The sequence below is a fragment of the Tyto alba genome, unplaced genomic scaffold, assembly GCF_018691265.1.
Source record: "Tyto alba isolate M040663 unplaced genomic scaffold, T.alba_DEE_v4.0 Super-Scaffold_11, whole genome shotgun sequence".
NCBI lineage: Eukaryota > Metazoa > Chordata > Aves > Strigiformes > Tytonidae > Tyto > Tyto alba.
Genome location: NW_024881273.1, coordinates 5,396,537 through 5,419,961, shown reverse-complemented (window position 1 = coordinate 5,419,961; position 23,425 = coordinate 5,396,537). Strand labels below are relative to the sequence as shown.

At 38.2% G+C, this 23,425-nt stretch overlaps 1 protein-coding gene across 2 annotated transcripts in view; it reads right to left on the bottom strand.

Moving 5' to 3' along the window:
* MED27 (mediator complex subunit 27) overlaps window positions 1-22,582 on the bottom strand; it is a 37,093-nt gene extending 14,511 nt beyond the window's left edge. Inside the window, exons 1-3 of one of the 2 annotated variants that reach the window (XM_042787003.1) lie at window positions 22,364-22,582; window positions 19,782-19,926; window positions 12,947-13,128 (exon numbers count right to left, since the gene is read on the bottom strand). In XM_042787003.1, coding sequence (XP_042642937.1) covers window positions 13,078-13,128; window positions 19,782-19,926; window positions 22,364-22,569 — 402 coding nt within the window. In that variant the 5' untranslated portion in view covers window positions 22,570-22,582 and the 3' untranslated portion in view covers window positions 12,947-13,077. Of the gene's footprint in view, window positions 1-12,946; window positions 13,129-19,781; window positions 19,927-22,363 lie in introns of those variants that run through there. The other variant, XM_042787002.1, reaches the window with a different exon arrangement.
* Between the last annotated feature and the right edge of the window lie 843 nt (window positions 22,583-23,425).

Genomic DNA, 23,425 nt, shown 5'->3' with positions numbered 1-23,425 from the left:
AGTGCCCATCACCACAGAACATCAGCGCGCTATTGGAAGTGACTAGTTTAGCCTGAACAGTGAATTAAGAATGTAAAAACATATTATACGTATAAGAAAAACAAAGAAAAACCTCCATCTTTTTGGTCTTGAAGATAGACAAGGAAACTACATTAAGAAAACCACACAATTGTTACATTACCATTAGGTTTTCAAACAGACACAAGCTGATAAATTCAGCATTAAAGTTTTCCAAAAGTATCCTTAACTGTTCAGCAGTGCATGTACTTACACAGCCGAAAAGGATCTTTCTATATGAGATTATACTGCCAGCAATATGACAAACTGGTGTGCATTTAAGGAAACTGGGTCGGTGGGGGAGCAAAATACTGCTTTTCACAAACCATGATTTTTAAACTTGTTTCTATCACTAGTCTCTAGTTACAAAACCTTTTGTAAAAGATGACACTACTTACCTACCTCCCAAAGTTTATTTTATCAAGCCAGTAATTCAGCAACATGAATGACCAACAATTCACTCAACTATAGTTTTTGCCTGAAGCATTTTAAAAAAAAGAAAATGAGCAAAGAAAACTTATAAATGGTGCTGAAAGAGCTGAAGACTTGCTGCTAGCACACTAAACAAACAGGAACAATTGAAAGCCACAGAGCAGTTAGTAATTTATACTACTGAGCCTAATGCTTGGACAGTAAGAAAAACAGATGGCTTCACAATATGGAGATAGCTCCATGAAAAGCAATCAGCACAGGGATGCTGCAATAATGTAGTAGCAATAGTTTGTCTGGTTGTTGCAAGAGCCCCAGCAACTGAATTGCATCATTTCAGGGTATAAAACAAAAGTAAATGAGAGTAAAACAAAATACAACTACTTATTACAGTTAGCTTATACTCCTCGATAAAACACGGTCTACTTTAGAGTTTTTTTGGACAGTCTTGCATAGTTCTGTGCAAATAAATGAGCCTAATCCACTCAGCACTAGCAGTGCTCCTCTTCCTATCCCGTCCCCCTCCCAGTAATTCTGCATCACACCGAACAGCTATGAACGTCAGCTATTTAGTTCCACTTTTAGCTCTGCTTTAAATAAAAGTGTGCTGAGTGCAAGCTGCATAATGAAGGCTCAAAACCATGGAGATGGCACAGACTGCAATTGGGCAACATTACCAAGCTGTGGGGGTTTTATTTTTTGTTTTTCTTTGTCAGACTTATTTAATTTGTGGAACAAACCCAAAATTTGTAGAAGGGAAGTTTCCAACTACATGCTGGAGCAAACAAGCAGCTGCCTGGTTTCAAATGAAGTCCTGTTTCAGACCTCGAGGACACACTTGGAGACAATGGACTCACAGGGCATGTGCGCACATAAACACATGAAGAACATGTGAAGCACTTCCTGACAAATGTGTAAGGAGCTCAAACTAATTTGTTTTCTTGAAGTATTACATTTCAAGACCATCATGACTAAGCAATATATCAGTCATGCAAGGACTTTTAACAATCTAAAAATCTAACCTGCAACTTTTCAGAAAGGCCAAATCATTATAAACTTTTTGACCACAGGAACCTCTTAAAATATATATATGCCCTCTAGGGAATCAGAGCACAGATGAAAACCTAGGTTTAAAGTCAAGCATAAGATTCTTCTTCCTCTGCAACTTTAAACAACCTGGTTTATTGTAGGAAAGGGCAAGGTCAGTAGCTAGAGTTAACTGAGTATCATCTTGCCTTGCACACCATGACAGGTGATGCTATTCAGCTACAGATTATGCTGACATATTCTCTGTTTCAGCAACAAGACTATTTTAATTAAAAAAAAATCCATTAAAACAAGTGTTTTGCTATAGAATATGTATTCTATTCTTTTTCTTAAATCAAAACTCACTGACACAACTGCTGATGCTGGCATAAAGCAGCGCAAACCAAGGCCTCAACACAGTTTTACAATATGGTTTAGAGCCAGAGAACTTTTCCCAAAACATCAGCCCCCCAGGCCTCTAGTGAAATATTTTCCCCATCTGTACTTTCTATAGCTCGGGAATTTGATTAAAGCAATGTGCAGGTACTGTTTACTCAATAACATTACCTATCAGTGCTTCATGAAATCCAACTGATTCCCTATGAGGCTGCAAAAACTTCTGGAATGCAAAGTCCAAAACAAGTTCTGTTGAAGATGAGAAAAGTGTAGTTTGTTGTGAGTACATACACCAACATATACAAGTTGTTACAGATTACAACTGGAATTTAAAAACAAAGCTGAATAAATTGGTCTGAAGCATTTCCAAAGTGCAGGGATAGTGCACTACCTAAATGCTGATGAAGGCATAAACTCAGCAGTGTTATGAAAGAAGTCAGCATTAAAACACAACTGACTGCACTTGTGTTTAGTTCGTAAAAGAAACATGGAAGCACCAGTTTATTATCACTCCCAGTGAGTGACCCAATAGTATTGTTCCTTAAAGTAATAATCAAATAAGCAATTAAAGCAAGTTCATTTTAAGGAAGATGCTTTCAAAATACAAGCCTGAGGAGTACCTCTTACAAGAATGGGAACAGAACCTGCATGTATATGCACAGCATTTTGCCTGCCATGACTGCTGCTACAGGTATTGCTCTTCTCAAGAAAGCAAGCTATTAAGATCGATTAAATACCTATTTTGCTTAAATACTCTTGATAATAAAGGGATTTTTCTTCCGCCTTTATAATGGGTATTTTACAATGGCAACTGATAGATTCTATATTAAACTGTTTTCATTCAAAAAAGAAACCTACTGCTACAGTTATCAAACTGAAAAAAGGAAGGATGCTAGAGCCCTGTGATTTGAAAGGAAAACAAGAGGAGAAAAAGGCATAAAATCTGCACAACACTATAATAATCCTACTGACAAGTTTTTTTACCTTGCCAACTTCCTTCCATGCAGAAGCATTCTTTTATAACCTGACAATTCCCTGCGGCCTGGTAACTTCATGAACATATCATGTAATCTTGTTTTTAACTTCCTTGAAGTTCCTGCACAAACGTCTTTCTAACCTACTGATCAGAATGACATGCATCTGCATACATGAAAAGAACAATCACATTTCCAGTACCCTACACGCACTACCACTGCACTTTAGAAAAGTCATTGTTTCCATAAGTACCCTTTTAATGAAGACAGACATCAAGGGTTAAAAAATATAATAATAGATTTAAGCAACTTGCAAGGAAACAAAAAACAAATCAGTCAGCCAAGTCACTGTTTGACCTCATCAGCCACTGGGAAAATCAAAAAGGATTTGCTGCTACTCTGATTTGATCATGCAAGCCTCTGAAAACTGTCTGGTCCACTATTTATTTAAAAAAAAAAAATATTCTCTCCATATTTAGTATAAGTGTGGTGAACATGAGACATTAGTTTTCCAGACTTCACATTGTGACTGACAAAGCAAAATGCATACTGAAGTTAGAAGGCCATCAGATCTAGAAACTCTGAAAAAAGCCACCTTAAATGCACAGTAAATGTCTCCTCAGTCCACTCAAGCAGAGTCTTCAGCCACTGCTCTATGTCTGTGTCTATTTCAAAAGCAGGTCATAGAGGCTTACAGAGAAGCCACAGACCCTTGATTTCTACACATCTGGGAACTACTACATTTTGCCAGTTAGCACATATGAAAATGCACTTAGGACAGTACTCTCAGAGTTAATTTAAACTCTGGGAGTTCTACTACAAATACACTTTGTAAAACAGTTAACGTTCCCCACAACAGATTTCTTTGGGGAAAGTGATTCTTTTAAATAATCATCTTCCCGCATACTGTTGATGCAACAAACCTTTACTATAGCATGATCATCATCAAATATGCATTTACTAGCCACACAAAATAATGAAGTTACTCTGAAATTTGTTTGAAGAATAGCTAAAAGCATTTGCAATGCAGTATTCTCTGATTCAGGAACAGTTCCCATTCCATTGAAGTCTGTTCCATTTTAAACACTTTTTCCTCTTCTGTTGCTCTATGGAAGATCCACACAGAAGGACAGCAAGTTTATCAGTACAGGAAAAGAGCAAAACTTAACAATGAACATAGCAATAACATGGTTCATGAGGGAAAATCTTGAAGAATAACGTGTTTTGGTTTATCAACTTAAATCTTTTTCTGGATCAACTCATTTTTCATTTCAGTACTCCTTTTGCTTTGTTGCAGGGAAAATGAATTGTATCTGAGCAGGTCAATGTTCTACGTTCATGCTGCTTTTAGTTTGTGCAACCTGCTATGGCAAAGTAGTTGTCTCATCTGGGTTCCTGCAAAAAATTAACAAGAAATTTACTCACCTCTGTATGCAGATATGGCTCCATATTACATGGGAATATGACTTCGAATTTATATGTCGTATTTATTTATATTTATAAATATATTTATAAATAAGTAATACTTATTTATATTTATAAAACACAACATTCCAAAGCTGCTTGGTCTCTATGGACATCTGTGTAATACCAGGCTGCCGCATCAAACAGCACTAATGAGATATTCCTTAGATTCCCCACAATCAAAGGTCTCCACTCATGAAGAGGGTTATGCCGACCCTCTCTTCTATCCATACTGCACTCTGAACAGACAGTATAATCCCCTGGATGTATCAACTCTTGCAACTGAATGGATCATCGAATGAGACAGACTGCGGCTTTTCTCACAGCCTTCCCCTGAAAAAGTGATTTGTTTCTTCCATTTCTGTAGAGTTTAGTGGTCAATTCTTCTCTGCTTCAGGTCTTCCAGAGGGAAGGTATTGGCTTGAAGGAAACACAACTAACTAGGTCCCTCATCAACAGCAGAAAGCAAGCACATTGACTTGTGCCCTCTATGTATTGATGCTCTAGCTGAGTAAATTAAGATGTACAGGGGGAAAGCAAAGAGCACCAGAAGCAGTTATATGACCCAGAAAAGCATAGTTGCAATTTTATATCTTCTTCAATCTTCCCAAAATGTGATTACAGCTGACCTTTAAATCTAGTAGATCAACCAATCAATTCTGCTGGAACAACCCTGTATATGTGATCTAAGAGCATATCTGTACTTAAAAAACTTCCAATGGCTGCTTGGCATAGTCATTTTCTTTTGCTGTTAAAGTTACCAAGATTTGTCTCAATTGATTTTACTTGCAAGAAAACCACAACATCAAAACTGCAGCATCAGCAGACACTAAAGGTCTTAGCTTCTTGCAGGATGAATGCAATATCAATAGTTATTAGGATGTATTCATACTAGCTACACAAGAGGGATGGAAAGAAGATGCTAGTAATCTCACTTAATCCTAACACAGGCCCAAGTCAGGTTCTTTAGACTGTGGGAAAAAAAGATATGCAAGGAAAACTATAAACACTCCAAAGTATTTGTCAGGCAAAATGTTGAATTTGGAACTGCAAACATATTTAACAGCTCTTTAAGCATTAAAGCCTTCACATCGTGTTAGATGTTAGTTTTATTTCAGTTGATAAATTGTGCTTTAACAAAATAACTCAGAAGAGGCTTCAGGATGTTATTTGTCCATAGTGGGCTCAGAAGCGAGATCAGCAACCACTTGTGATCCTACTCATAGACAGTGTCTCAGATTTCTCGGAGTAGTCATTCTGTAGCACCATCCTCATTTTATAGATGGGAAAACAAAGACATGCATAACAGAGTGACTTGTGAAATCCCAACCAGCAAGCTAAGGACAGAGGAAAGAGGATGGATAACTCCACAGTCCCTCCAGTCCCATTATAAACATGGCAACGCTACCACTCCTGAAACCTTTGCCCTCCCCATCAAAAATGTTTTGAAGCGCCCACACATGGTATCATCATACACTTGTGTTCACACAGTCAACTAGATAATAAGTTCTTTTATGCAGAAGGTCATTAACTTCACTCTATATTACATGCTAGTGTGTCCAAAAGACCCAGAAATTGGAATGAATGGTTAGTTTTTGCTTTGTCAGGCATGAGAGCTTACAGACTTGATCAGCTCCGCGATCTATGAAATTTCTACAAACAGCTCTGGAAGAGGCACCAAGCAGTCCAGCCAGCCTCTCCCAACCCCAACCCCCCCCAAGCCCCCCCCCCCCCCCACACACACACCACGCACCCCCCACCCCCCCCTCCAAAAAAATGGCACTGAGCAAACTGAAAATGCTACATTGAAAATTCTGAAAATACAAGATTTGACTCCAGAGTAAAACTGAACCATAAGGCAAGCCAGAGAACTTGTTAAGTCTGAGTGCAGAGACAACTGCAGAGAAAACTCTAAATAGAACCCAACTGAAAGCATATGGGTAGGGTAAGGAACATTAGAATAAAAATCTAACTAATGGTAAAACACAGTGATGTTTTTTCTTAAAAGTCATGTAGGAAGAGAAACATATATCCAACCTCATTGAGAGATAACCTTGGGGGGAGGAGGAAGCTATTATTCTTTTAACTGCATCTTATTTGATACGAAAGTGACATTTTCTTTGAATGAAGAATTCTTTTAACATAAAGAAAAGCCAACTTCTGAAATGAGATAGAGCCCAGTAACACTGCAGTAGTTGAGAATGTCATGATTTCCATCAAAAAACTGTTTTGCAGAGATTAGGAACAGCTGTTTCAAACTGAATTAGACTAAAACTGGAAACAAGCTGTCAAGACCCAAAAAATATATTTTATACATAAAAGAACATATTTGATTCAGCTGTTTTATCATGGTGGTCAGCCAAAAGAGAGAAATAAAGTAACATTATGAGATTCCAGACGTTGTCGCAAAGACTCTCTCATTTTTAACACTCTTTATGTAGATTTATTCCTTTAAGCATTTGGAATAGGAAAAATGTCAAACAGCTCACATCACAGATTCTTGAATATTTTCAAACCATGGGCAGCTTAAAACATTTTAAAGACACCTGAGGACTTTTTCTACTCTAGTCCACATTCTCTGCATCTTCTGTAGCAGGAACAGGATGTTGCAATAAGGACAATATACTCAATTGCTGTTGACATGAAAAGATTAAAATAATTCACTTTAACCCACCACTTGTGAGTAACAGTACATGCATAGAGCTCCTTTTTGTGCATGCTTGCAGATCCTAGGAGGCTTTTAGTGGGTATTTTCAATATCGATTTCCACAGGAATTGCAGTTTCATATAATGAGAAGTAAATACATCTATTTTAGAATATACTGTAAAATGTCACATCAAGATATAATTCCTTTATGCCTAATGGCCCATGCAGTATATAGAGCACCTATTACAAACTTCCAGTTACACCAGCTTAGAGAATTCAAATAAAACAACAAAAATTAATCAAGACTGGTGCTGGCTTTGAATAGAACTATTTGTTCTAAAGCTCAACTCTGAACATCAAAGACCCCTGTGATTTTATTACATGCTGTAAGATGTAGCCATTATACTCTGCTTTCCAATCAAAGCTAAAGTAATCTTGAAAATATCCTTAGCATTTCAACATGGTCATTACTTTTAATAATAATGATATATACTAATTCTAGCCAATAAGTATATTAGTTGTTACTGTCAGCTTGTCAGTATATGTGCTTTTGAAGTAGAGGTATCTGGGAACAAGCCAATTCATGAGCATATAAAAAAAATGCACGCTTCAAGAAATGCATTTTTAACTCACTAAGACACCAGTCAACCATGCAACTGCAGTCACTTGCCAATTCACATTACTCACACAGTCTAGCTTTAGGCATTTAACTTGAGTACTTCAGTTCTCAGCAAACTCACTGGAACACCATAGCATGACTGAACACTTCACACTAAGCCAAGAACCTTACAAAAGAGCACAAGGCAATTGCTGCTCAGGATACAGAAACTTTTGATCTTTCTGTGAAAAGATCAAAAATGTGAAAGACTAGCACCCGGTAGAATCAATCAGCTTTCATTAAGTCTTCTTTTATTAATTTGGAGAACATCTTTTTCTAGGTATACTATAACTGAACAAACATCAGTGGCTAAAAGATTTTATTCTTGTTTTTTGTTTCTTGTGCAAGTGGAAGCCTTACATTCAGGAATCTACAATCAGATAAAATGAACTGCTAAACACGCTTGGGCCAATCTTGTATTGGCAAAGAAAGTGATAACATGTACTGATAAGTCATCTTTATCTCCAGAACTTCAGGATTTTACAAATCTAATAGATTGAAATGCTGGCTCATACCAAGAAGATGTACCACCAACAAACGGAGTTAGAAGTGAAGTAGCTCCAACTGCAACGTTCATATTCTCATCTCTATTCTCCTATCAACCCCCAAACCTGCTTGACTCTGCCACTACACAAACTTCTGAGGAGTCATGATACATTTCTGCAACTACTGAACAAGTCCAACAATCAGCGATAAATTTACATAGGCTACAATTCTTAGTACCACATTTAGAATATTGCTTTTCTACACTTCTACTCCCAGATGACCCAAGACAGAAGAATATAATTACAGAGGGTAGGGCAGGAAGAAAAAAAAAAAAAAAACTAGTCCATTTCTCAAAAGGCAGCATTTAACAATAGGAGCAAAGTCTTGGTTTTCTATAGAAGTCATTCATCAGATCTCCTGCAGAAAGCAGAACATCAAAATTGAAGATCCCTAAAAGCTGAGTCAGATACCTGGCCAGATCGGCAACAAAGTTCACCTGCAAAACCAAGTATTTTTCAGAAGAATGTAAAATAACCACATCTACCACAAAACGTGGACTTCCTTAATGATTTGCTTAATGTTATTAGTGAAATCTCACATCTTTGGGGAGAACAAACAACGTGTTTCAAATTATCAAGCAAAATTTTATTTTATGAACAGGAATGTTTTGGAAAGAGCAAATTCACTCTGAAAGATCATCTTAGATCAACTGCAGATCTTTTCAGTATACCTCCATCTATGTTAAAACAAAAAAACTGGTCTGTCATTTCTTATTCACTTTCTTCAATTGTCACAGCAACAGAACCACAAAACAAGTGACACTCCTGCACAGCAGGATTATTCTGTCTTCCCAGGAAAATAAAAATCAGCTTACATTCATCCCAAGAGGCAACAGATTTCAAGAATCATCATCGATCTTCTAGGTTACATGTTTCCAACATCAGAAGCTCAGTATTAACTACTGCTGAATATAAAACTGGTACCACGTTTTTGCCAAATGTACATTTCCATGAAGCAGGAGCCAAACCAGTGGTCTGAACTGCACTTTTGATTACATACAGCTGCTTACACAGACTATTTTCAGTTTTATTAGCCCTGAGGCAATTTCCATGTTTTGTAGACCAGTTATCAACAGTATCTGATTAAGATACAATGGGGAAGAACTGACTATTGCTTATATGCAATTCAAACAGTTTAAATCACTCTGCAAACTGTCTGAGGAGGCCAGCTTTAGTAACTCCAAAAGAGAATTTCAAAAAAAGATCAGTGATGAGCGCAATTCTGAAGTTTAGAAAAAAAAAGTCACACAAAAAGACCTGACAAGAATAGCAGAGAGCAACAGGGTGACATCATTAAATTTTCCATTTTACTTTATTTCCTGTAGAAGTTATAAAAAAAACCTTTTCCATATAAAGAACATCAATGGGATGCTTATCACCTGTATCAGTTATTTTATATTAGTGTTCGTATTCCTTGAATGCCTGTCATATGAAGGTCCCAAATGCTTTACAAACATCTTTAATTTGCCTCAAAGAAAGTGAAACACAACTCCGAGTCTCTGAAAACATCCTCTGTGCTTTCGTGGTGGCCACCATTCACTAGGTGGTAAGTCAGGCTTTCATCACCAGTAACAAGTCAGTCTGAGCCACTGAGAGCTGGGATATCAGGCAAACATTAAATTCAAAGGACTGCTGGGTCTGAGGGTTTCTTACAATGTTCTTGTTCTGCAGTCCTACGTATTCTTCTATTAATCCCTAGACAACATGGGTTTCCAGTTATACTTTGTTGTATTTCTCAACTTCTAAAAGTAAAGCTTTTTCTTCTGATCTAATGGTTGTACCATGACTTATCACCTACATACTGCATTTCTGTGCCTGTGCATGGCTTAGTTTGATTCAAAGTCTGTTATTAATACAAAGCAATGCAGTTTTAACCAATTGAGTTTGATGACTGCATTATACAGCTTATAAAAGGAAAGTGATCACTGACTTACAAATTACATAATTCAGCCATCCAACATGAACTGCATGAAGAGTTCTTGCAGAGGAAAAAAAGGAGTGGGCAGAAGTGTTTTGGTTAAAATAGAGCAACATCAATCATTTCCATCCTGAAATAGGCTAACAACTAGAACATTAATACTTATCAAAGAAACAGGGGAAAAAAACCCCACTCATTAGTAAATAAAGGTGTTGCAAAGCACTAAATAATTCCCACCAGCTGACAAGGGGGCTGTGATTTATAATGGTGTGTATTGATATATCACTTCCCATAATTAGGAAAAGTGAGACTGGTACTGCTTACAGCATTATTTTGATCAGAGCCCTGAAAAATACTGCTGAATAACACCACCACACACAACAACAGAAAAACACCACAGCATGCTCTCAGGCTGCTTCATATTTGAAACGCAGTATTCTAACAAAATCCAGTAAGAAAGGCAAATTCTGTTTAGACACATATAACCTTATCGCACAATAGCATCCTAGTGTGAATTATTACTGTTATAACTCCGGGAAGATCACAGATATAAAACATTCAAGCTACGTAACAAACAAGCCAGAATCAAAGGCTAATTATTTCTCATTTTTTTTAAGCAACAAGTTATTCATCATTGCTCTTCTCTTTCTGAAGTAAGAAACTAACCTCAGTCTACTAAAATGTCAAATTCAAATAACCTGCATACTAGTACAAGGCAGCATATGTGGCAAATTCTCTCCTACCATTGCATCTTTTTGGTAGTGCAAAGAGAAAATAAATTGGTAATTTTCATTTCCTTTTGTTCCAATTATTAGGCACCAAAACCACTTTTATAGTTATACATAGTAACTGTAAAATAATTAAGATAGCCCTGGATCATACTTTTGTTCAAAATCAGCATAGGAACCAAAGACAAAGAAACACAAGCGTCCAAGAGCTGAAGATTCCAAGGACACCCAGCTGAAGAAGGAAGATGCATTCTCCAAAAGTAAGATGGACATACCTGATGTTACCCATCCGCAGTGCTCCCAAATGCTGCTTTAGGCAGGATTTCTAGGGAGAATTGTCCTGGTTTGGGCTGGAATAGAGCTAATGTTTCTTTTTGGTAACTAGAATAGTGCTGTGTTTTAGATTCAGCATGGAATTTGGTATGAGAAGAATGCTGATGGCACACTGATGTTTTCAGCTTCTGCTGAGATTTCAAGGACTTTCCAACTCCATGTCCTGCCTGTGCGCAAGGGCACAGGAGGCAGGGAGGGAGCAGAGCCAAAGCACCACACTCAAACTGGCCAATAAAATATTCCATATCATGGAATGTCATGCTCACTATATAGAGGAGGGGTGGTCAGGAAGGGGGGCTCTCTCTCTCTCGGGATTGCAATTGCAGGATCTTGGTATTTTGGAATCACTGGCCGGGAATGGGCTGAGTATTGGTCAGTGCTGGTGAGCAATTGCATTGTGCATTGCCTGTTTATATTTTCTATTATTGTCATTGTTTTCATTTTATTACCATTATTAAACTGTTTCTATCTCAACCTGCAAGACTCCCTTTACTCCTCCAATTCCCTCCCCCATCCCCAGGTGGGGAGGGAGGGTGGGTGAGCGGCTGTGTGGTGTTTGGCTGCTGACCAGGCTCAAACCACACAACTCATCCAACAAACAGCAGCTGGTGATTCTGCATTTACTTTTACTGTTGCCGTTATGCTAAACTTTCCTGTTTTCCTTGAGGTTTTCACTATATTCTCCTCCCACTATATTCACTTTTTTTTTCCAAACTATCATTGCCTAGCTCAGAGACCCTCAGAAAAATATGATGTCCCACCTTTTTTCTTCTCCAGTAAAGTATACACAGACTACTGTAATTCCTGTTCCCCCCTCCTCCTTTCACATTTTGGTACGTTTTTCCCCTCATCATAGCTTTTCCAGTGCTTTTTTCCACCACCACTGTGATATCAAGAATACTTTGCACACTACCCAAATTTGCCACCCCTGCCATTGCTGGTCACTAAAATCAACCCTGCAATAATGAAAGTCAATATTCTCCAGGCAGACAGCTGAGCAATAATTCATAACTACAGCAGTGGGAAGCAAAAAGGTAACCACATGTTTCCCACTCAAATTAAAAAAAAAAAAAAAAAAAAAAAAGAAGAAAAATAGAACGTCAATGTAACTCTGAACAGCAAGGACATTTCACCAAAACATTAGCCTAAAAATCACACAAAATTAAAAGCCCATAAAGGGCATTTTTCCAGACTGCCAGGGAAACAACATTAGTCATTAGCTGTATAATACCTGGCATCTACAAAGCATTTCTGTCCACAGAACCCAATGCACTTGAGACACATTTAGACTAGAAACTCTCCCAAGAAGTAGGTTAAGTATTATTATCTTATTTTATCTGTAAGAAAAATGAGGCACAGACAAAAATCATGCATCCTGTTCAAGGTTACAACAAAAATTAATAAGAAAAGCAAGAACAGAATCCAAGCGGCCCAGGTCCTATTTTGTGCCCCGTGTACAAGGAAACACCAGTTCGTGTATCATTCATTTCTCCAGTGACAGGAATATAAACTCCCACGGCTTATCTGCACAGGAAAGGAGTTCACAGCCAGTAATCCCTAAGAGCCTTTCCACTCCAGCTCCCTCTATGAAGCACTGATTCTGCTCTTACAAGGCAGATTAAATGTGATCTTCAGAGTGCAACAGAGATATCCTTCTAGGGACTTGTCACTTTGCTTCAATTCAAATCTTATTTTTTAATTTATTCTCTTCTGTGAGCAAGCCAAGGGATTCTGGTCACTTCAAATCTTTTATTTTAACTGACTTCTTTAGTGCTACTGCTCACTGAGAATACCAGTATCTCAAGCTGCACCACTAGCCTTCCCACTCTTACCCCAATAAGCACAAGCAATCTTCAAAAGCAATGTCCAGAAGCACTGGGCAAGCAGATGATCCAGTTACCGTCATACAGTTTTCCTCAATGACACACATCTGTCACTGATACCACAGTGCACCTCAAAAGAAAATGTTTCCCAGTTTGGGTGGATGACATCTCAGCAAAATAAGCTGGATCTCCATGCAACAATGTGTCACAATACTTTAACACCGCATTTTTGTAGAAAAAAGTCCTGAAAGGACAAAATCTTGGCCATCTGCCTGAACTTCCAAAGAACTGCCAACATAATAATTCAGTTACATTGCCCATGCTACCATAAAACTACATTAAATTCAAAATGTTTGAGTGCATCCAGAATTTAAAATTAATGTTCCTTGGAATGAGCACTTCGTTTTACAATCAAGATGAAGAAAACAAAACAAAAAAATTACTTCAACAGTGTTCCTCTACTATTATGGCTAACATTTAATGTCATTTATTGTCATTAAACTCAATATTTGTGTCTAATCAATACTAAGCTACCAAGGGCAGTCGTAACAAGTCTGGACTTCCTCTACAGGCTCTATTGATTTCTTTTTTTGGAGACCTACAACAAACACAATTTATACAAATAATTTATCAGGGAACACATCAAAATAATTTAATAAACAAAAACTATATATTCCTTTTCTCTTCTGTCATGTGACAGAAAATCATTTTAACTCATTAATGGTAATCTCAGCGGTTCGATTTTAAATTTATGTAAAAACAAAAGGAAGCTATGAAGTAACAAACTTAAATCCAAATATTTTTTAGTGTATTTCAACACGCAGATCAACAATTTTTTTTCATTTTGTATTTGCCAGTGTGTTCCTTTTAAATAAATTTATGACAATTCCTGTCCAGCTTTGTTCACTTGGAATATTTACAATACAACTGATACTGTAAAGCTTATGCAAGTTGCCATAATCTTATTCTCACAGATAAGTAAATTAAATCATTTGATCTAAATCCTAGTCACCCAGAGAGTCAAAGTCAGAAAAGTTGATTTTTTGCTTTCTGCTCGAAGTGGCAGATAACAGCCTTCCCAAACACAGGGTTATCATGTTTTTTAAGTACCATTTCATGATGATAAAACAATACCACTGCCACTCTCATCCACCTATGCACACAGGTTCAAAGTACAGAAGTGTTGGAATTGAAGTACAGCAAATGGACAAATGCAACTCTGAAAACAGTAGAGCATACAATACTCCAGTGAAGTTAAAATCAAAGAAAAAATTTAAAATAACGTCCCCTGTTCCAAGACTACAATTATTTTACATTTCCCCCACTTCTACTGCTGTTAATATTATTTGAAAGACTGAAGACAAACTCTCTACTGCAAAGGGGAAAAAAAAAATAAATGAATGATGACCTACAGGACATGGTATTTTTACTTGGCCAAGTAAATTCTGCTAATAGTGCTATGACTCAACAACTCAGGGAAGACTTAGTTTGCTGCTATCTAACAAATTCAACGTTTAAGTCTGGTAGAAAAAGTAACGCTATAGTGTTGGTTTGGTAGTTGATCCATCTTGCATATACCCTTCAAACAACCAAACAAAAGCAAATATACAAAAAATCTCCACCATTGATTAAAGCTCAAATGCTGGGCATGGACTACTTGACAGCACTCCATTAAGAGAGGGAAATCTTGCCCTATAAAAGCTTTTGCCTTGTTCAGTGGACATATAACAACGCTGTGTATTTTCTGTTCCACTGGAGTCAATGGAAACACCTTAACAGATGCAGGGTGAGGGTGTACAAATGCTTTGCCAAGGGCAAAGAGGATGAACAGATACACGCTACAGGCAATAACTAACCTCACAAAAGCAGCAGATAGAAAACAAAAGTTTATACCACTCAAAGAATGAGTTCAAACTCCTGGATTCCAAAAGCCTACATCTAACTCTGACCGCCAGCATTACTGTAGTTGGATGAGGCAACCACACCATCACAAGCTTTATTAAACATGTTATATATCAATAAGCATATAATACTGGTTTAATCACATCATCAACAAGTATTTTTCCCCCATTAAACTCCTTTGTCGCCTGGTACTAAGAACAAATATCGAGAAACATTCAGTTTCTTAGTAAAAGATGTTCTTATTGATGAGATCATGTTCTTCTCTACTGCAGAAAACAAGCAGCACCCAGGAAGGAGGAAGGCCAGCATAAGGGCACTTGTTAAAGAAGTAGACTGAAGAACAAAAGCAGCAAGGTCTTCCAGGGCTTTGTCACAAATGAGGCTACATCTCATTTTTAAAAAAATTAAAAAAAAAAAAATTGAAACTGAACCAGTATTTCAGTCTAGTAAGTGACTTTTAAAAATTCCTTTCATCTAAACTTATAGGTGATGCATTCTTCCCTGTGGTAGCTTCATTTGAATGCCAATATGATGCAGTATGAAGCAAGCACCTGGTAAAGGGAAGAAGGCAGCAGCACCCTGCAGATCAATCCTGACTGTTCCAAGCAGTATCAGGCCACATGCATACAAAACAGAAAACCTTCTGCCTGCTGGTGTCATCTTAGATTTCAGCTGCTCAGACACATCAATCACATTACAAAAAAAAAATTCAACAGATAAGATGTACATAACTACTAAAACCAGAATTCAACTACAGTTACTAACCAGAAACAGTCCACATGAAAAAAACCCTACTGATTTCCACAAACTTCCTAACTTACCAATAATCCTTTATCTGCATTACCTATACAGAATAATAGCTCATTTTTACCTTATCTAATATTCTATCTTCAGTATTACATTAGAGAGCACATACGAATCCTTCTGGGAAACAGCATTTCAATTGTAATGAAGAAAACCTTTTTTCTTAAATAAAATTGAAGAGGAGGGGAAAAAAAAAATTGTCAGGTAGACCTGAATACTGTTCCATGGCTACTACATGCCTCCATGTACCCCACAGTCAGCAAAGTAATTTACTTGTATGATTTCTACCGATACATGAAGCTAAAGCAAAGAAGAAAACCCATTTAGTTCTTGCAATAAGATCAACTTAAACTTTCTGTGTTTTTCAGCTATTGCTTGTGAGCTCTGTTAAACACCTGGAAAAGTAAAGTTCCTTTACAGCTGCATGTGTATGTAATTAATGCATTTAACAAGCTGTTGTGTTCCCAAACAGCTGCTTCCATTATACAGACAACTTTACCATCTGCAAAACTATTGGGTAAACTACAGTAAGTAAATATCAGGATAGCAGGTGCTAATAAATAACAAGCATTGCCAAGATAACACACTTCTATAAGGAAAGTTTTAGTTTTTCCCAATGTACTTTTCTGAACCCCCTGAAGCAGGCAAACTTAAGATACTTAGAGGAACTAGTGGTGTGACTCACAGGAACAGTAAAATAAGGTTCAGGGCAAATATCTCTGAAATCACAATTAAATGTAACCCATCTCTACTACACTAAGCCAATGAGGTAGGTCAGTAAATTTGCACCTAAAAGTGGGTCTTCTCAAGAAACATAACCAGACACAGCTACAAGTATTAACTACGGTAAATAAACCAAGTTGGAAAGTATCACTTAAGTCTAATCTCCTATGTCAACATTCACAACCTAAACAGAGAATTTTGTATTCATGTCTGTATTATCTTCACTACACTTTGCACACAGCACTGCTACTTAACCTAAAATGCTTATCTGAGCATCCAAGACCAGATCAAAATCAGGCATTTGCTTGACCCAGCACCAAGCTGCAAATATAAAGAAATAACTTTTCTAACATCCAGTCTCATGAACCACAAGGAACAACGATTAACACAGTCTCAGCTGAAATTTAAGAAAACAAAACCAAACAAGCTACTACTTGTGCAACCAATTTTGCTGGAAAAAGTAAGAGTCATATATGTAGCTATGATCCAGATTTACAAAAGAAAACAGAAGAACTGATTTGGTAGTACTATGCTTTAAAGTGTTTCACGTGGTTTATGGCATTTGGAAGATTACTCTTACTATATTCTCTAACAACTCGCTGAGACTATCATTTCCACAGCAGAAATACTGATAAAAGTGGACCAACTAAAAATCTCACTTTTTCAAACAAACAGAGTATTTTACAGGATAAATTTTTGAAACGCTGGGGGTTTTTTGGTTTGGGTTTTTGGTGTTTGGTTTTTTTTTTTTTTAAGAATTACCATTTCAGGCCTCTAATTGTTGTTTCAATTTTAGATAAAAAAATAATGTAGCAAAGCTTTTTTTTTTTTTAATGTATAATGTTTCAATATACTGAACAATAATTTGCTTCTCATGAGATAGCTGAGTTATTACTGACCTTACTACTGTCCTACAAAGCTGCTAGTACCAGCCTCCCCATGTTGTAAAAATAAACAGAATGCACTGAAACACGTAACACAGTCTGCGTACTCATTTTCCCTGTATTTCATGAACGTCCTTTGGACTTGTACAATATCCCCAAAACTCTACTCCATCTACCCTCCCCTGGCATCCATGTGGCTATTCATGCCATCAGTAATTCATGAAAAATCAAAGAGAGAGGAAAATGCCCTTATCTCAGCTCATCAAAAATACAAGCAAGCAAGCCACAAAGGGGTCACAAATTAAAAATTAAATGCAGACAGACATAAAGTGTATTGACACATCACCACATCTAAATCCTCCCTTCAAAGCAACAGAAAACAACAAACACACATAATAAGAACAGAAGGCAGCCAAAAGATGTTACGAAATAACATTTATTCAAGTGTATTTAGCAATGAAGAATTAAGCAGCAACCACACACAAGCATCAGTAGGGTCTTTGCTGCTAATGGTAAGTCCAGCAGCTCATGCCCTCATACAGGCAACACACCTGCTGTTAGGAACAGGGGCAACCTACCCATGCCTGCTGGTTACTGCAAACCCCAGAAAGGGATACTAGTAAAGTTCAGAAGAACTATTAGACAAAAAGCAGCTTCTTAAATACAACTTAAACAGTATCTTTTCTTTTGTCTGTAAAACAGAAGTCAAAGGAACAAAGATAAAAGAAAAAAAAATACTGATTTTCTCCTGGAACACTTAACTGTGTTTATGAGTACACAGGATACTAAAACTTTCTGATTTCTGAAATCAGAATCCAGTATTACAAAAAACTGCTCTTCAAAGCTCCATACCACTCTAAGTTAATAAAAAACTCTATTAGTACAGCTCTGTCAAAGCTATTTCATTATCAACTGATCTTACTCTGATAATGACTTAGAGAAGTAATTAAATCAGTAAAAATTTGACTGCATTACAAGTTTAGAAGTTTTCATGCATAAATGTTAGATGGATTTGCTTATTTTCTGAAAGTAGCAAATTAATTATTTTTTCTTCAGTGTCAGTAATCTGCTAACAGCAAGAAACACAAGCAAACACGAAATATTTTCTCAATTAATAAATCTCTATTTTAAAATCCTTCCTGTCATCCATTTTCCAACCATACTAAATTTCTATCAATGCTAAATGTTACTGATTTCAGAAGATGTTAACACATATTTATATGCAGAAAAGTGACTGTACAAACATTATTGTGGTATTCTTTTTTAAATCTGAGTAATATTAGATTGGTTGGCTCAATGTATAACAAGAATTTGCCTACTAAGTATTTGTGTAGTCTGAAAGACTTCCTTGCTCATGTATCATAATAAATAATTTAAAGTGAAATTGTTTCCTTTAATGGTCTAAATATTTTCAGATTTACTATTCCTGCTTACTCCTGCTGTCTTGTGTAAGGTTCTTAAAAGCTCCAACTCTGGAATCTCTCATTAATAATAATTATCATAACAGAAATTAATCCATCTTTTACATTTTATAGCAGCTCACTAGTATTTAAAACATAATTTTAAGAAAGCTTTTAAATACTTATTCATTTCTCTACAAAGTAATAAGCATGCTCAAAAAAATCAGGATGTAATAGGCAACCTGAAACATAACGGTGCTGAGACAGAGACCAGTAATAATTGCAATAACACAGTGCATACTTATTTAATAAAATCAGATGTGAGGAAAGGAGCATTGCTGACCCACAGGTAGACTATCTTCATAGCAGAGAAGGAAACGTACCTATCAAATTTCTGTCTCTGGATATATTAGGCATACAGGTTTATGAAAATGACCTATGCTTATGAGAAAGAGGTTTCTTTCAACAATTAATTTTTTAAAAATGTAAAAAACTGCATTAACATTATCTGGCTTTTTTTTTTATATTACTTAAAATTCAATACACAATCTGAAAACACTACGTACGCCAAAGCTGTTGAAAACAAAGTTACTTCTGAGACCAGCTGCAAATGTTTTTTAGCAGCAGAAAATGGTATGAAAAGGCAACAAGATTTCTGGTGATGACAACTTCCGTATGTTTCTTTCCAAGAAATACAGAAATAGGTTTGCAGGTGACATAAGCTCTTGATTCTCTGCTCTAATATCCCACTGCCCTCTGCTACAGTGTTTACTGACAGATGCAAGGACACAATATACTTTTCTTTTATACCTACGTAAGATGCTAAGCAGCTAACATGAAAAGTAATTGTTCTGCTTGGGATTTAACACCCCCTTTGAAAAACAAGGACACACATCACAGAAAAGTCTCCTCTCAACTAAACACCATTTTTATCCTTGAGAGTACATTTAGGTACATATTAGGCTCCTTAACTTCATTAAAAACTCAGCAATTTTGACAATCTCAAACACTCAGAAGTCTATCACAAATCAAACATTCTGTAGGAATACACAACTAAATTACACTGTTACCTTATTTGACCATTTGTAGGCTTGAAGAAGTTGGCTGTAAAGAGGTGTTTTATCCTGAACAGGATCTAGGCTCAACAGTCCACTATTGTGCAGGGGGTGGTTCTCAGATGGTTTACCAACTAGGTTGCTCAGACGCTCCAGCTCACTGAAAGAAAACAGAATGGCATTTTTTTAAAGTCAGATCTATAGACAGAGATATCTGAGATGTACAATCCTCCTGCAGGAACAGCAATCAAGCATAAACTCTATTTTAATACCTAAGTGAGTTTTAAACACCTCCCTAATTCGATAAAAACACATAATCACTCCCATTATCCAAACAATTTAAAGCGGTCTGTTAGTCATTAAGCTCACTGCTTCTTAGGAGAGAACTTTGCAGAACAGCCTGGAAAGAGTCAAAGTATGGCAGGTCCTGCTCACAAGCACTTCCAGAACTCGGGGCATCTTCTGAGCAATGCATACCCTCAGAAACTAAAAAATTCTGCTTCTAATATTGCAGACAATGCTAAAATAATGGTTTTTAACCATCAAGCAGGCAGATGCTTCATCATTTCACTAAAGAACTAGAAATTAATGTTGACCTCATATAAATATAAGGAAGAACTGGCATTAGTCCTAAACCCAGAGATGGTCCTGCAAAGTCCGTGATTACTCTAGGCAAGTATACAAATTCCAAGTTCTCAGGTCAAGGAAGCATCTTCTGATTTCCACAAGCAATTTGTAAATATGTAGACATGCTATGTCTGAACATTCTGAACTTCAGAACTTCTACTAAATTATAATCAGAATTTGGATCATTCAAAAGGTGACTTCTGAAAATCTCTGTAGAGAAAAATCCCAAATATCTCAATTTGCATTTAATGTTGGTTATGAAAATAAACAACAACAACCAGGGAACTGACAGTTAAGGGTCTTCCACACTTTACTACCACAATATTCTTCTTTATTAACCATCATTTCTACAAGTTTCTGTGGCCTACATTCTTTCTAAGCCTCTGGTGCTGTGAACTCATAAACGTGCTTAATGCGCTTAATGTGAATAGACATAACAACTAAGGACTTGTTGAACAAAGAACCCAGTCAATACTTTCATGATGTGAGCCATAGCCCACTGATAATATTAACTTCAATACACCTTGGAGTATTCCCTTGTTACTTGAAATCTGTGCTTCCCAAACATGTAATAGAATAATGTAACTCTTAGATGCTACATAAAGTACAGTATTTGGGGGCAGTACTGTTTCAAAAAAGACAAATGAAATATACTCCAAAATATAACTATTATTGCAAGGAATCTGGAAAGAAATGGTCGCCAAAGCACTGATAGGCATATCCACTAATGCTGTGGAAGAGATGGTAGAAAAGGAACTGGTGATGTTTGATAAAGAAGCTACTCTCAGTTATGGTAGTAAGGACAGGCACTGACTGCAAAGAATCACACAAGAACTTCACAGCACTGAAATACGGGATGATAAACTGCAAAGTAGAGGAGTGTAGAATACTACACACGGGACAAGATAGGCCAGAGCCAATTGCTATCTATTACTGTTTGGGAACAAGATTCCAGGGTTATACTAGATAATTATTTTAAAAGCTGTCAAGCCAGACAAGAAGGATAACCAAAGGAATAGCCCAGCTTCCATGTTGAGAACCATGAAGCCTCAACTTGAAAACAATAAAAACCAAAGAGATAATAACAGACGTCTATAAAGCTGTGTACAACATCAGTCCTAAGAATGATTATCTACCATCTTGCCCAATAGAAGGGAAAAAGTAGGTAACAAATTATATTACCACGATCAAAACTAAAAATGTGCATGGCCTGTTAGCCAGCAAGAAACAAATTCTTGTACACAAGATCCCAAACACTAAATCTTTGGAGGCCAGAAGATGTGTTGGGAAAGGGTAGTTACGCACTTGCCCTGCCCTCGGACACCTCCCTGGACTGGGCTGATGGCTCCCAGGGGGACACAACTGACCCAGCAGTCCTCTGGCAGGATCCACACAGACCATCAGCCTCAAGTTTGTCTCTATTTATGGGAAACACACCTGCTGGTACTAAACAACTATACTTATGTGTACTAACTTTCCAGCCTTTCAAGTTTTGGTAATAAGCTGGTCATTGTTGAACCACTTGGACGCTACTGGATAGTCAGAGCCCATAGCGTGTTTGGTCTTTAACAAAAACTTCCGAAAACAGAGCAATATTTCCCTGCAACCAAAAGCATTCGCCTTCTCAATTCACCTCACCGATAGCTTCTTTTTTAAAACAAAACAAGAACAAAACCTAGGTGGCTATTATGAGCAGCATTCATCCCTTTGGAGACTCTGGAGTGAAACACCACGAAAAGGGTAAGGCGCACGAAGTCAGAAGGAATAAAATGGAGCGGTTTTGCATTTATTTGCCTAAAACTTTCTCCGGGAGTGGAAACGGCACTGCCGGGCGTCTCTGAGGGGCCAGGCCCTGGGGGCGGCGGGGCCCCGGGACCCCCCTGCCTCCCTCCCGCCGCCCTCGCGCAGGGCCGGGGCCCGGCTGCACACCCGGGCGGGGGGCGGGAGCCCCCTCAGCGCCAGCTGCTCACCCCAGGTCGCGGCTGACGGAGTGCAGGCTCTCCTGGAAGGCGGCCACGAAGCCCTTCTCGCGGCCCTCCAGCGTCTCCTTGTTCCGCATCCCATCCTTCAGGCAGTCGAAGACCCGCGTCACGCTGGAACGCAGCGCCTGGATGGCGGCGATGGCCTGGGAGAAGGCCTCCAGGTTCACCCCGGGGCTCAGCACCCCCTCCGCCATCTTGGCCGGCCAGGCCCGGCCTCTCCCCGGCGGGCCGTGAGGAGCGCGGCGAGGCGGCGGCGGCGGCCCGGGGCAGGCTGGGAAATGTAGTCCGGGCTCTGAGGGGGCCGCGGGCGAGCGGCGGGGCTGGGCGGGAGGCGAAGCTTCCCCCGGGCACCGCCCCGAGCGGGAGTGACGGTTACACCGGCACGGCGGGTCGCTTTTCAGCCTTTTATCCTCTTTTTTATAACCTCAGGGATTTCTTCAGCAAAGGCGGGCCTGCCTCACGTGCCCTGCGACAGTAGCAGCTTGAGGAGACGTCTGTCTGGCCCCCGAGGTTCAGAGCGCTCGCATATGCTTCTCTTGCCTTCCACAGAAATATATTTTTACTAGTCAAATGTCCTATTTTCTTTTATTTTCCTGTGCTGTGCATCATTCTCTGCTCACAACACAGGGTATATTCCCTCCTCTGGATGTTCTGTGGATCTGTAGGGTGTTTTCCAGGCATAGAGCCAGAAATAAAACCATTTAAAATAGGAAGCAAGGGCCCCCATCCTGCTGTAACAACTGTGCTTAGCTTTAAGCAAGTGGGAATACTTCTATAGGCATTATGCTCATTGGTAGACTGAAGATTTGAAGGTTGGGGCCCATGTTCCAGTCGTGATTACTGCCGAGATCAACAGGACAGGGACCAGCCCTTCATTATTGAACGCAAAGCACTGCAAAGTTTGAGAGCACTGTGACAGTCCTATGTAGTACTAGTCTGATTTTTCAGGAGCTGCTTATGTTTCCAATGCCACCGCCGGCTCTTTTCACCCCTAGAGTTCAGGTAAAATAAATAGAGCTAAAACAAATGAAGCACTGCGCAGGCCAATAG